The sequence below is a fragment of the Microcaecilia unicolor genome, chromosome 11, assembly GCF_901765095.1.
Source record: "Microcaecilia unicolor chromosome 11, aMicUni1.1, whole genome shotgun sequence".
NCBI lineage: Eukaryota > Metazoa > Chordata > Amphibia > Gymnophiona > Siphonopidae > Microcaecilia > Microcaecilia unicolor.
The window spans coordinates 148,239,446-148,253,960 of record NC_044041.1 but is presented as its reverse complement, the minus strand read 5'-3'; the positions used below and the strand labels follow the sequence as shown (position 1 = coordinate 148,253,960).

At 46.2% G+C, this 14,515-nt stretch overlaps 1 protein-coding gene across 4 annotated transcripts in view; it reads left to right on the top strand.

Annotated features, from left to right (window-relative positions):
- The window catches only part of SYMPK (symplekin), a 767,776-nt gene that overhangs the window by 18,958 nt on the left and 734,303 nt on the right, over window positions 1–14,515 (top strand). For all 4 annotated transcript variants that reach the window (XM_030217309.1, XM_030217308.1, XM_030217307.1 and 1 more), the window contains exons 2-3: window positions 13,335–13,554; window positions 14,161–14,226. In XM_030217309.1, the coding sequence (XP_030073169.1) occupies window positions 13,459–13,554; window positions 14,161–14,226 (162 nt within the window). In that variant the 5' untranslated portion in view covers window positions 13,335–13,458. The remainder of the gene's footprint in view (window positions 1–13,334; window positions 13,555–14,160; window positions 14,227–14,515) is intronic.

Below are 14,515 nucleotides of genomic sequence, written 5' to 3'. Positions count from 1 at the left end.
TAAGAAATAATTTTTCGTTCCTGTCAATGCCGGGCAATGACAAGAAAGGTGACATTTAGTAATGTTACAGGTTATTGCTGCAAGTTTAATGCACAGAAATTTGTATGCTAATTATAGCATGCTGCAGTATTTTTATTATTTTTTTTTTTAGCACTGATTTTGTGTGAGCTCACTGCAGGCTTTCTGCATAATAGCTTATTGGTCTAACCCAGGAGCCCAAATCCAGCTTCCGTGAGTGGCTAAGCTACAAGTATTTGACGGGATCCCTTAAAGTCGTCTGATTTCATGCTGCTTAACCTGAAATTCTTTCTTGTTAAAAAGGTGTATGGGAGGGTCATGTGATGTAGCTGAGCTAGGAGGCTGTGTTCTCTTCGAGCTCCCCGACCCCCTCTCATTTTGAGTACTTTTGTGCTATGATCTTTGGAATTTCTTCTCCTTTTCTGGTTACTTATGGACAAATATCTTTTGAAATTCCATGTGTAATGGTGAAAAGGATAGTGATAGGAGTGTACTACCATCCACTTGACCAGGATGAACAGACGGATGTAGAAATATTATCAGAAATTAGGCAGGCTAACAAACTGGTCAACACGATAATAATGGGTGGTTTCAGTTACCCCGAGTGGGTAAGTGTTGCATCAGGGCACACTAGGGAGGTAAAATTCCGTGACGAAATCAAGGACTGCTTTATGGAGCAGCGGTTACAGGAGCTAACAAGAGAAGGAAAAATTCTAGACCTAGTCCTTAGTGAAGCGCATGATCTGGTGCAGGAGGTAATGGTGATGGGGCCACTTGATAACAGTGATCATAATATCAGAGTTATTTATTTGTTACATTTGTATCCCACATTTTCCCACCTATTTGCAGGCTCAGTGTGGCTTACATAGTACCGTAGAGGCATTCACCAGGTCCGGTAAAGAACAAATACAGTGAAACCTCGGTTTTCGTTGATGTCGGTTTCAGATTTCGTTGAATTTTTTCGACTAGAGATTTGTCTCGGTTTTTGTCGATTGCCTCGGATTTTGTCGAAAAAGAAGGATGTCCATCTCCCAATTTGTATCGGAAGATGGACGTCCTTCTCCCGATTTTGGGCTTCCTCATTAATTGCCTCGGTTTTCGTCGGTTTCGGATTTCGCTGATTGTTTTCGGACGAATTATCGACGAAAACCGAGGTTTCACTGTACAAGGTTATGTTATGGTCGAATAAGGTTCATGTGTTCCAGGCATATTGGGATCAAGTGGAGGAAAGGTAATGTAATGACTTTATGAGCTTTGGTTTTGCTGTGTTGCAGAGTGTAGGCACTTATGTTGGGTCGATCGGTTATGCCTTTTTGAACAGGTTGGTTTTTAGTGATTTCCTAAAGTTTAGATGGTTGTAGATTGTTTTCACTGCTTTTTGGCAATGCGTTCCATAATTGTGTGCTTATGAAGGAGAAGCAGGATGCATAGGTTGATTTGTATTTGAGTCCTTTGCAATTTGGGTAGTGGAAGTTTAGATATGTTCGTGATGATCTGATTGTGTTTCTAGTTGGTAGATCTAAGAGGTCTGTCATGTATCCTGGGACTTTGCCGTAGATAATTTTGTGAACCAGGGTGCAGATTTTGAAGGTGATACGTTTGATATTAGCTTTGGAGTAAGTATAAGCAGGAAATCCAGTACATTAGCGTTTAACTTTCAAAAAGGAGACTATGATAAAATGAGAAGAACAGTGAAAAAAGAATTAGAGAAGCAGATGCGATGGTCAAAATTTTACATCAGGCGTGGATGCTGTTTAAAAATACCATCCTGGAAGCCCAGGCCAAATATATTCCGTGTATTAAAAAAGGAGGGAGGAAGACCAAACGACTGCTGGCATAGTTAAAAAGTGAGTTGAAGGAAGCTATTAGAGCTAAAAGAAAATCCTTCAGAACATGGAAGAAGGAACTGAGTGAAAATAATAAGAGACGACATAAGGAATGTCAAGTCAAATGCAAAGCGCTGATAAGGAAGGCAAAGAGGGACTTCGAAAAAAAGATTGCGTTGGAGGCAAAAACACAAATTGAAGAGTAGGAAATCTGGACCGGATGGTATTCATCCCAGAGTACTGATAGAATTGAAAAATGAGCTGGTGGAACTATTGTAAGTAATATGTAATTTATCTTTAAAATTGAGTGTGGTTCCTGAAGATTGGAGGGTGACCAATGTAATGCAGATTTTTAAAAAAGATTCCAGAGGGGATCTGGGAAATTATAGACATCTGAGCCTGACGTTGGTGCCGGGCAAAATGGTAGATATTATTATAAAGAACGAAGTTACAGAGCATATTCAAAAGCATGGATTAATGAGACAAAGCCAGCATAGATTTAGTGAAGGGAAATCTTGCCTCACTAATCTTACATTTCTTTGAAAGGGTGAACAAGCGTGGATAAAGGCGAGCCAGTTGATATTGTGTATCTGGATTTTTAAAATGTGTTTGATAGACTCCAGAAGAGATTGGAGAGTCATGGGATTGGAGGTAGTGTCCTATTGTGGATTAAAGGATAGAAAACAGAGAGTAGGGTTAAATGGTCAGTATTCTCAATGGAGAAGGGTAGATAGTGAGGTTCCCCAGGGGTCTGTGCTGCGACTGCTGCTTTTTAACATATTTATAAAGGATCTAGAGATGGGAGTAACTAGTGAATTAAATTTGCTGATGACACAAAGTTATTCAAAGTTGTTAAATAGCAAGAGGATTGTGAAAAATTACAAGAGGACCTTATGAGACTGGGTGTCTAAATGGCAGATGATGTTTAATGTGAGCAAGTGCAAAGTGATGCATGTGGGAAAGAGGAACCCGAATTATAGCTATGTCATGTAAGGTTCCACATTAGGAGTTGCCGACCAAGAAAGGGATCTAAGCGTCATTATTGATAATACATTAAAACCCTTTGTTCAGTGTGCTGCAGCAGCTAAGAAAGGAAATAAAATGTTAGGTATTATTAGGAAAGGAATGGAAAACAAAAGTGAGGACGTTATGCCTTTGTATCAGTCCATGGTGCGACCGCACCTCGAATATTGTGTTCAATTCTGGTCGCAGCATCTCAAAAAAGATATAGTGGAATTAGAAAAGATACAGAGAAGGTCTGAGGAAAGGCTGAAGCGTCTAAGGCTCTCCAGCTTGGAGAAAAGACGGCTGAGGGGAGATATGATAAAGGTCTATAAAATAATGAGTGGAGTGGAACGGGTAGATGTGAATCGTTTGTTTACTCTTTCCAAAAATACTAGGACTAGGGGGCATGCAATGAAGCTACAAAGTAGTAAATTTAATATGAATCGGAGAAAATGTTTCTTCACTCAACGTGTAATTAAACTCTGGAATTCGTTGCCAGAGATTGTGGTAAAGGCGGTTAACTTGGCTGGGTTTAAAAATGGTTTGGACAACTTCCTAAAGGAAAAGTCCATAGACCATTATTAAATTGACTTGGGGAAAATCCACTGCTTATTTATGGGATACACAGCATAAAATGTATTGAACGTTTTCAGGATCTTGCCAGTTATTCCGATTGGTCACTGTTGGAAACAGGATGCTGGACTTGATTGACCTTTGGTCTGTCCCAGTGTGGCAGTACTTATGTACTTATAATTAAACATATAGTTTTAAATATAATTCGTGCCTGAATAGGAAGCCAGTGGTGATTACTCAGTGAAGGAGACACTCGTTCATATTTTTTACATCCATAAATCAACCTCACCGCAGTATTTTTAAGAAGTTGCAATTTGGTTAATATTTTATTAGATAAACCTGTATATATTGAATTACAGTAATCCAAATGAGTAAGTATCTTTGGTTGGACCACCAGAGTAAATTGCTGTTTATTAAATAAAAAAAAAAAAAAAGTGAATAAGTCTTGGTTGTTTTAATTTCGAGAACACTTTCTTCATCAGCCCATTTAGCTGAGGTTCAAAGGATAAAGTACAATCCAAGATAATACCGAACTTTTGGGATTGCTGCACAACTGATAACATCAAACATATAAACGGCAAGTGACCGTACTCACTTGCAAATGCGCAGTACATACTTCCCTGTCTGTCCCGCCCTCTTGTCAAGACGTCATGACGTCAGAGGGCGGAACAGAGAGGGAAACGGAGTCGAATTGTCGGACGCTGCCGCCTTAATAGGAACATCGTGCCAAACAACCTCCACCCTCCCCCCCATCCCCGCCGCCGCTTCCGCCCCTTCCGTATCAGGCCCCCTGCACTGACCTGACAGCGCCTCACCTCCGTGTGGAAGAGCTGCAGGCAGCAGCTTAGCGATCTGCTGCTGCCTGTAGCGCTTTCACACGGAGGTGAGAGGCGCTGTCAGGTCAGTGCAGGGGGCCCGGCACGGAGGGGGAGGGAGCGGCGGCGATGAGGGTAGCTGGACATGGGGGGAGGGCAGGAGGGAGAGGCCATGGTTGCTGGACTTGGGGTGAGAGCAGGGCACAGAGGAGGGTTGCTGGACATGGGGGGAGGGGGAGGCCAAAGGAAAGAGGAGGGTCGCTGGATATGGGGAGGAGGGGGTGAGGCCAGGGGAGAGAGGAGGGCTGCAATACTCACCCGTTTTTACGGGCTTAACAGCTAGTACCATTAATCTTTGTACATTACTAATTGTATCTGATATCCTAGAATGACTATGTCATAACAAAACTCTGTAAGCCAAATTGAGCCTGCAAATAGGTGGGAAAATGTGGGATACAAATGCAATAAATAATAAAGAGAAGCTGAAGATATGGAATGTTAGCCAGAGAATTGCTGAACCATATAATGTTAGTTTTTTCTGCATTCAATTTGAGTAATTGACTATGATCCAAATCTTTAACCCCCACAATACATATATCTGTGTTTGCGGAAGTCCGTGCCTGGTCACAGTGAACTGGTAACATAATAAAGATGATATCAGCATATGTCAGATAAGAACCATCCGGTAAATGAATTGTTCCCAAATCAAGTATAAAAAATTAAATAATAAAGGTGAAATGGGTTACCCCTGAGTGACCCCTGCATAATGATTTTCACACAGCAGAGTGAACTCTATTTTTTAAGGACACAATAGCTTTGATGTTTCAAAAAACGTTTAAACCAATTAAGAATTAAACCTGCTATACCTAGTTCACACACTTTTTCCAATAGTTTGTCATGATCAAATGCCCCCAAAGTATCAAATTACAGGAGCACTATCTGTTTACTTTGGCCAAGTGCCGCCCTAATTTTTGTTACCAGCACAAGAATTAATGCTTCTGTAGTATGTTGGCTTCTAAAGTCAAATTGAGAGGCATGTAAGTAAGATTGATAGAGGGAGAGCTGTTTTCCAACCAAAGGTTCAATCAGATTAGAAAGAAGAGGAATATTCATAATCCCCTGGATTCTATATAGTGCGCCTAGAGATATGCGCCAAAATCAGAGTGGATTCTGTAACAATGCACGTAACTTAACAAGCTAATGAGCACTGATAATAGCACTTAAGCAGTAGTGAGCATTAATTGGCATTGATTAGAATTTAGGCGTATGTGTGTTGAACTTTTAATGCCTGCAGGCAAAAAGGGGCATAGTTATGGGCATTTTAGATGTCTAGTTATAGAATATGAACATAATGCACTTAAATCTACATGCAGGGATTTACACCAAGTTTTCATTGGAGTAAATGGATGCACATATATTTAGGTGCTGAAATATGAACTAAGCGTATTCTATAATTGGCGCCTAAATCTAGGCACCGATTATAGAATACGCTTTGTTGGAACAGATTTTAGCGCCAAATTTTTTTTTAAGGCACTATATATAGAATCTCATTGCCACACTCTTCCAGTAGGCCTAAAACTTGAAGGCAGAGTAAGATCGATTCCTGAAAATGTAGGAATTGGGGTCAATAAAACTAGATCCATATACTCTGAAATCTCACCTGTACTAAAAACAGAGTTTATTAAAATAGTAATCCAATAAACAAAGCTATAATGACGTATTGATTTCATTTGCTGGTAGCTGATAATGTAATAGAGATGGTCACAGATAATTTCTGTGTGACATGGGCAGTAGAGAGTGGCCACCGCCTTCTGAGTCAGGCATATTTTTGTCTGTTAAATATGCTGTTATAAAGTATCCTGCTGAATTGTTTGCTGGTTTTCATTTGAATTTGTAGTAATAAACTTTTTTTTTTTTTTAAATAATCGACCTTATTTTTGAGGGCGCGTTGGATGAGCGCTGATGTACCTAAAGATTCCCTGTTGGCAGTTGCGAAATAAGGTCCATGTTGTGACCCAATCAGTGGCTGAACAGTAAAAACTTTTGAGATAATACAAAATAAGTTGGTTTCAAGTTTGTTTTTTGAATTAGTACATATTGTTGTGCTATGATGAAAACTGATTGAGATATAATTGTGCACGTTTCTAAAAAAAACTGAGACAGATTCTTTACATTTATGAGCATGACATAAGCATAAATTATTTGGAAGATTAGGGTGAGTTGTTTTCATGAACAGTTCCTTTTAAAGTATGACACTGATGGTGTTTTTGTAGCATTTTTGTAGTGATCCTTTTCTCTCAGTAAACTTGTTTCTCCTTTGAATTTGGCTATGCCTACGTCAAGAGGACAGCCATTGTTTAATGGTGTCAATTGAGGGATGACACTGCATCTCAAGTGACTGAGAGGCTGATGCAGAAAGCAAAAGCCCACGGTTATGCAGTCGTTACTGACCACAGGATACAGAAAGGGCGAAGGCATTGACATTAACTTGTGTAGTAGAGATCAGCACATGGCAAATATTTAAATGTACGCTAAGGAGGCGTTTTAGTAATCCACAGTGATGGAAAGTTTTGCACACCAGCACAACACCAAAAACATACTGCCGGGTTCAAAGCTGAGTGCAGACTGACCTGGTAGCTTTTTACATTAATGCCTTATATGGTAGACTGATCTTTAATGGTGCGTTGGCAACTCACTGCTAGAAGTCACACAAAATCACACTGTCATTTTCAGTTATGGTGGCACTGGAGGCAGAAGTGAGTGGGTATTGCTCCTGCCTTTTTTTTTTTTTAAATGTCCCTCGGCCTGTCAGTGCATGAGCCAGTCACCACTCATGTGCTGACAGGTAGGGTGACTTTTTGAAATGAGCTGTGGATTACTGTTTCACTATTAATGCAAGCTGTAATTTTCATACTTATTGATATCACATCTTTTGGGCAATTCTTTGTGGAAAGTTCGCGGTGGAAGCTGTGCAGTCAGGTGCTTTACCTTGTGCCTTTCTGTATTGACTCCTGAAATGGGTGGGAAAACTTAAACATTAGGATCGCTTCTGCAGGAAGCAGTCACTTGTGTTAGAATAATTGCATTTTCCATATCATCAAGCAGATCAGTCCATAGACTGGTGGCTTGTGTCCATCTACCAGCAGGTGGAGAAAGAGAGCAATCTTTTGCCTCTCTATATGTGGTCATGTGCTATCAGGAAATCCTCAGTATTCTCTCTATCTAGCAGGTGTGTGGTCACATGCAGCAGCTCTGGCTTGGTCTCCACGCCTATTTACTTAGGCTTTGTTGAGTACCTGGGGTTGAGGGCTCTTCGTGAGCAAGTGCAAACCTGGTGGTACCAGGTTCCTCTTTTTCTCCCCCCTCCTGCTGGCTCTGTAAAAAAAAACCAACAAAAAAAAACATAACAATCTTGAAGCAGAAAAGATTTTACTTGCAGCTGCTCACTGGGACACAATTTGTTGCAGCTCAGAGCAAGAAGCAGGTAATTTTACCTTTTCCTAGCGGGCAGGGGGTTCCACGAACGTTTCCCTCATGGATCATGACGTCGGATGGTAAGGGCGCGAAAAAGCACTCTCTAGACTGCGATCGCGCGGCTAGTGGGGAGGCGCGGGGATCGGAGGCAGAGAAGCCCTTTTTGGGTACCCTTCCAGACTTTGCTGATTTAGCCGGTTTTTCCTCCGCTGGGGCGTCGGCGGCCTTTCCCGCCTTAGGCGCCCATCCCCCGATGTCCGCCCTTCCGACGTCGGTCGCCCATGTAGCTCGGACGGCCTCTGGTATGGCCGCCTTTGAGTTGGGCGGCGGTAAGAAGATGGCAAAGTTTAAGCGCCATGCTTCCCGCGCGGCTCCTTCGTGAAGTGACGCGCCGGACGCCATTTTGGATGCGCAGCGCGCCTCTCCCCTGCTCTGTGGAGTGGAGTTTGACAGTTCCTCTAGTGCTGTGGCCCAGGTTGCAGAGGTGCACAAACGGGGGGTTTCTCTCCCGAGTTTATTTTGTTGCTGCATCAGGCCTTTCAACTGCAAAACGCTGCTCCTGCTCCCCTGTCAGATATGGGGGAAGAGGCTTCCCTGATCAAGCGCCCTCGGGTGGATCTTCAGGTCTTGGGGGACTCTGTCTCCTCTGATGTAGATGAGGGTTGCGTTTCTGAGTTTTCCCAAAGGTCCCTTGCGGATTCTTTGGAGTAGGCTGATCCTCGTCCTGATGGGGGAGATCACCCCTCTGCAGTGCGGCTTTTTCGCTCAGAGGAATTGCCTAACCTGTTAGTTCAGGCTATGAGCATCTTGAGTATTTCCTTTCCGGAGGAAGGCCCTCCTTCAGCCTCGGTGGGTTCCGCTATTATGTTGGGAACCAAGCACCCTTCCAGGACCTTCCATATCCATGAAGCCATGAAAACTCTAATTTCGGCTCAATGGGATTCTCCTGAGGCGAGCCTCAAGGTAGCCAGGGCCATGTCTCGTCTGTACCCTCTGCCAGAGGGTGGCCTTGCGCTGGCCGGCAGTGGACTCTCTAATCACTGCTGTGACAAAAAAGACGGCTTTGCCGGTGGAAGGTGGCTCTGCCCTTAAGGATTCACAGGACAGGAAATTGGAAGCGGCCTTAAAGTTAGCCTTTGAAGTGGCCGCCTTGAGTTTGCAGGCCTCGGTTTGCGGCTCCTATGTGGCCAGGGCATTCCTGACGGTGGTGCAGTGGGCCTCCCCCTCGGATCCTTCCTTGAGGGCAGATTGGCCGGTCCTGGAGTCGGGCTTGGCTTACTTGGCAGACTTGCTGTATGATGTTTTGAGAGCCTCGGCTAAAGGTATGTCTCAGACAGTCTCGGCCCGTCGATGGCTATGGCTTAAGCATTGGTCAGCTGACCATGCCTCCAAATCCCGCTTAGCCAAGTTGCCTTTTAAGGGCAAGCTGCTCTTCGGGGATGAGCTGGACAAGATCTTGACGGATCTCGGCAGTTCTAAAGGCAAGAGGTTGCCGGAGGTCAAGGCAAGGGCCAGCAGTGCTCGCCCTGGTTCCTCTAAGGGCCGTTTTCAAGAAGCCCTTCGGTATTGCCCGGGCAAGTCGGGCTCCTCCTCCTCCTTCAAGCAGAGGTTCTCCCCGAAGCAGCATTCCTTTCGCAGAGACCGCTGCTCAGGAGGTTCTTCCTCCGGTCCTCCCCCAGGGTCTCGTACCCAATGATGGGGCCCTGGTCCATGGCCCAGAGCAGTTAGGAGGAAGGCTCTTTTCTGGGTGCGTGGACAGGGTACCTTCAGATGCTTGGGTTCTAGAAGTCATCAGAGACGGCTACAAGTTGGAGTTCTGCCAGCTCCTGAGAGACGGGTTCGTGAACTCTCCCTGCAAGTCTCTCCTCAAAGTGGCAGCAGTTCAGCAGACTCTGGACAACTTGCTTCGCCTTGGAGCGGTGGTCCCAGTGCCCATAGAGCAGCATGGAACAGGACGTTACTCCATTTACTTTGTGGTGCCAAAGAAAGGAGGCTCTTCTCGGCCTATTCTCAACCTCAAGGGAGTCAGTCGGGCCTTGCGAATACGGCATTTCCGTATGGAGACTCTCTGCTCTGTGATTGCTTCGGTACAAGAAGGAGAAGTGGAGGAGTGGCCTGGTGGCTAGTGTGGTGGACTTTGGTCCTGGGGAACTGGGTTCGATTCCCACTGCAGGCACAGGCAGCTCCTTGTGACTCTGGGCAAGTCACTTAACCCTCCATTGCCTCAGGTACAAATAAGTACCTGTATATAATATGTAAGCCGCATTGACCCTGCTATGAGTGGGAAAGCGCGGGGTACAAATGTAACAAAAAAAAAAAAAAGAATTCCTGGCATCCTTGGACATCAAGGAAGCTTATCTGCACGTTCCTATCTGGCCGCCTCATCAGCGCTTCCTGCGCTTTGTAGTGCTGGGCCGGCACTTCCAGTTCAGAGCCCTCCCGTTCGGGTTGGCTACGGCTCTGCGGACCTTCTCCAAAGTGATGGTGGTCATTGCGGCTTATCTCCGCAAGGAAGGAGTGCAAGTCCATCCCTACCTGGACAACTGGCCGATTCGAGCTCCCTCCTTTGCGGAGTGTGGGAGAGCGACGGATAGGGTCATTGCTCTTCAGAGCTCCCTGGGATGGATCATCAACCGGGAGAAAAGTCAGCTGCGCCCGACTCAGTCCCTGGAGTATCTGGGTGTTCGTTTCAACACCCAAGTGGGCAGAGTGTTCCTGCCGGACAACCGGAGCCTCAAGCTTCAGTCCCAAGTGGGCCGGTTCCTAGCCTCCTCAGGTCCTCGGGCTTGGGATTATGTGCAACTGTTGGGCTCCATGACGGCCACAATGGAGGTAGTGCCCTGGGCCAGGGCCCATATGAGGCCACTACAGCACTCTCTCCTGTGGCGCTGGACTCCGGTTTTGGAGGATTACGCAGTCCGCCTTCCCCTGGACCCGGTGGTGAGAAGGGCGCTAAGTTGGTGGCTGATGTCAGACAAGTTGTCAGCCGGTATGCCTCTCACGTCCCCGGAGTGGATTGTCGTTATGACGGACGCCTGCTTGACGGGCTGGGGAGCCCACTGCCTGGGAAGGACAGCGCAGGGGATATGGTCGCCGGCGGAGGCGAAGTGGTCCATCAACCTCTTGGAACGTCGGGCCATTCAGTTGGCGCTTCAAGCGTTTCTTCAGGTACTGATACTGAGGTCAGTTCGAATCCTGTCAGACTATGCCACGGCCGTGGCTTATGTCAATAGCCAGGGAGGTACCAGGAGCGTCTCCCTAGCCAGGGAGGCCATGAAGTTATGCCAGTGGGCAGAGGCGAATCTGGACCAGCTGTTGGCGGCTCACATTGCGGGAGTCCTGAATGTCGAGGCGGACTTTCTCAGTCGCCATACCTTGGATCCCAGAGAGTGGCAACTGTCTGCTCGGGTGTTCTTGGAGATCACGAAGTACTGGGGCATGCCGACCTTGGATCTGATGGCGACCTCGGCCAATTGCCAACTGCTGCGGTTCTTCAGCAGAGGACGGGACCCTCGATCTCTGGGGGTTGATGCTCTTCTCCAGCAGTGGCCGGTACAGGAGCTTCTCTATGTGCTCCCGCCTTGGCGTATGCTGGGCAGAATTCTTGGCCGGGTGGCGAAACACCCAGGCCGGGTGGTCCTGGTGGGTCCAGACTGGCTCAAACGCCCTTGGTATGCGGACCTGATCTGGCTTTCTGTAGACAGTCCTCTGCTGCTTCCAGTGGAGCGGGGCCTCTTACATCAGGGTCCCATAGTGATGGAGGATACCTTCCCCTTTGGTCTTACGGCCTGGCTCTTGAGCGGAAGCGGCTGAAGAAGAAGGGCTTCTCGGACAAGGTCATCGCCACTATGTTGAGAGCACGGAAGCGCTCTACTTCAACAACGTACACCAGGGTATGGCGTACCTTTGTATCATGGTGCGAGGCAGGATTCCTGTAGCCCTTCATGGCGCCAATTGCTTCAGTGTTGGCGTTCCTGCAAGAAGGTCTGGAGAAAGGCCTGTCGCTCAGCTCTCTTAAGGTCCAGGTTGCGGCTCTAGGGTGCTTCCCTTGCTTCTCAGCCAGATGTGGTGCGTTTTCTCAAAGGGGTTAATCACCTACGCCCTCCTCTGCACTCGATATTGCCTACGTGGAATCTCAATCTGGTGCTTCGGGCCTTGCAGAAGCCGCCCTTTGAGCCATTATCGCGGCTGTCTCTGAAGGACCTGACGTTGAAAGTGGTCTTTTTGGTGGCAATCGCTTCAGCCAGGAGGGTTTCCGAGCTCCAGGCGCTCTCGGGTAGAGAGCCGTTCCTGCGGTTCACAGAGGCAGGAGTGTCTATTCGCCCAGTGCCTTCCTTCCTGCCCAAGATTGTTTCTCGCTTCCATGTGAATCAGCAGCTTTGTCTACCCTCCTTCTGTAGGGAGGATTATCAGAGGAGTATCGTGCTCTCAGATGCCTGGATGTTAGACGAGTTATCATCAGATACTTGGAAGTGACCAACGATTTCCGGAAGTCGGATCACCTGTTGTGCTGTTCGCGGGCCCCCGTAGGGGTCTGCAGGCATCTAAACCTACCGTGGCACGTTGGGTCAAGGAAACGATTGCGGCGGCTTATGTGGCTGCAGGGAAGGTGCCGCCTATCCAGCTGAAGGCTCATTCTACTAGAGCACAGGCGGCTTCGATGGCAGAGTCCAGGTCCGTTTCCTTGGACGAGATTTGCAGATCGGCGACTTGGGCGTCGGCTCTTACCTTCTCACGACATTATCGCTTGGACGTGGCAGCACGGGCCGAGGCCCAGTTGGGAGCTTCAGTGTTGCGTTCTGGGATTTTCATGTCCCACCCTGGGTGAGTACTGCTTCGGTACATCCCACCAGTCTATGGATTGATCTGCTTGATGATATGGAAGGTAAAATTATGTATCATACCTGATAATTTTCTTTCCATTAATCATAGCAGATCAATCCATAGTCCCTCCCAGATATCTGTACTGTTTGTTCTAGTTCAGTTATATTTCAGGTTCAAGTTTAGACTTCAGTTCCTGTTCAGGAGGACTTTGAGTTCAAGTTCTTCTACTTGGATTTCCCTGGAGTTCGGACGACTTTGTATTACAGTGAACTGCTGCTTCTTTCCCCGCGTTTCGACGGTGGTTGGATTCATAACTAAATTATGCCAGTGCTCCCTCCCGCTTCGTGCGGTAGTAGGGTAGCTTTGTTTCCCTCTCGCTTTGGCGGTGATGGGTTAAGCCAGCTCCTCCCATGGTTGCGGTAGTAGGACATGCCAGTTCCCCCCACGTCGGCGGGAGTGGGTGCCCCCCCCCCCCGCTTCGGCGGTAGTTGGGTGGCGGAGTGTCCCTTTGTGGATGTAATTCTCTGTTTGGTGATTCCTGCGGATGGAGCTTTGATATCGACTATACTGAGGATTTCCTGGTAGCACATGACCACATATAGAGAGGCAAAAGATTGCTCTCTATCTCCACCTGCTGGTAGATGGACACAACCCACCAGTCTATGGATTGATCTGCTATGATTAATGGAAAGAAAATTATCAGGTATGATACATAATTTTACCTTGTAATCCTGAGTAACCAACTGTGCATTTTTAAATGAAGGAAGCATGTGTACATAAGAGTTTTTATATGTTTCAGGGTGTCTGTATCAGAACCAAGATTAGGACCTAGTATTCCAGACTCCTGTCTCTGTGAATGTGGAGCAGGGATAGGTCTGAAACCAACATCCTGGTGATCCTGTTGCTGAATTTGGATCTGAAAAATGGCAAGCAGGAGTGAAAACATTGTGTGCATGAGTGTTGCCTCTCAGTTTTTCACCCAAGATGATGGCGTTGACAATATGACTACCACAGAGAGGGTGAGTGTGTACAGCTACTGCAGGTAAAAAAACAACCCCCCCCCCCCCCCCCAAAAACAACAAGATCAAAATAACACAGATATTCAGCATCAGTATTTGGATACTGAGCAGTGCTGAATATCCAAGAGTGAATGCTGTCCTAAAGTTATCCAGTTAGCAGACCACCCCAACACTGTCCGGATAGTGCCAAGGTGGTCAGGGAGAGTATTCAGTGGCACCACCTCGTTAGCAGCAACTGCTAACCAGATAAGTGCCTTTGAACTCTGGTGACCTACTTTTAAGAATTCCCATGTGTGGCACATATGAGCTGGAATTTCCATCTTTATTCTTGTTCTTCAGCCCCTTCAGTAAGGGAGTTCCAGTCATGGCACATTGGTGCCTCTTGGACACAGTACTGGTTTTGTGATGGTGGAGGCTATAGAGGAACAGAAACTCATGCCATTTTACTCTATCTTTAAACCTCTCCTATTAGACTCATTAATAATATGAAAAATTTTAGGGCAGGTGATACCATTGAGCCTAACAATTTTTCTCCCTGCTCTTGTGCAATGAACTAAACGTTGGGGCATCTTTTCTTATAAATTTTTGTATATTTTATTTTTTCAGGTAGTTGACTTGTTGAACCAGGCAGCGTTGATTAGCACAGAGTCCAAATTGACCATCCTTAAGCAGGTAAGGGGGACCATGGCAAGCACTGAAAGAGAAGATACTGTATACATAGCACTAGGGTTACCATATTTGCATCTTCAAAAAAGAGGGCATAAAAAATAAAAATGGTTGCTACCTTTGCTGAAGAAATAGTTTTTGATGTGTGAATTCACACATTCGCTACGATTTCAAAAACTTTTCAAAAACTTCTGGATTTGAATTTCAGTCTAAGTCCAAGCGTACTTACCAGAAGAGTGAATATCCCTCAACTTTGGCTAGCCTCTGAGATATGTGTGAAGCTACAAAGTAGTAA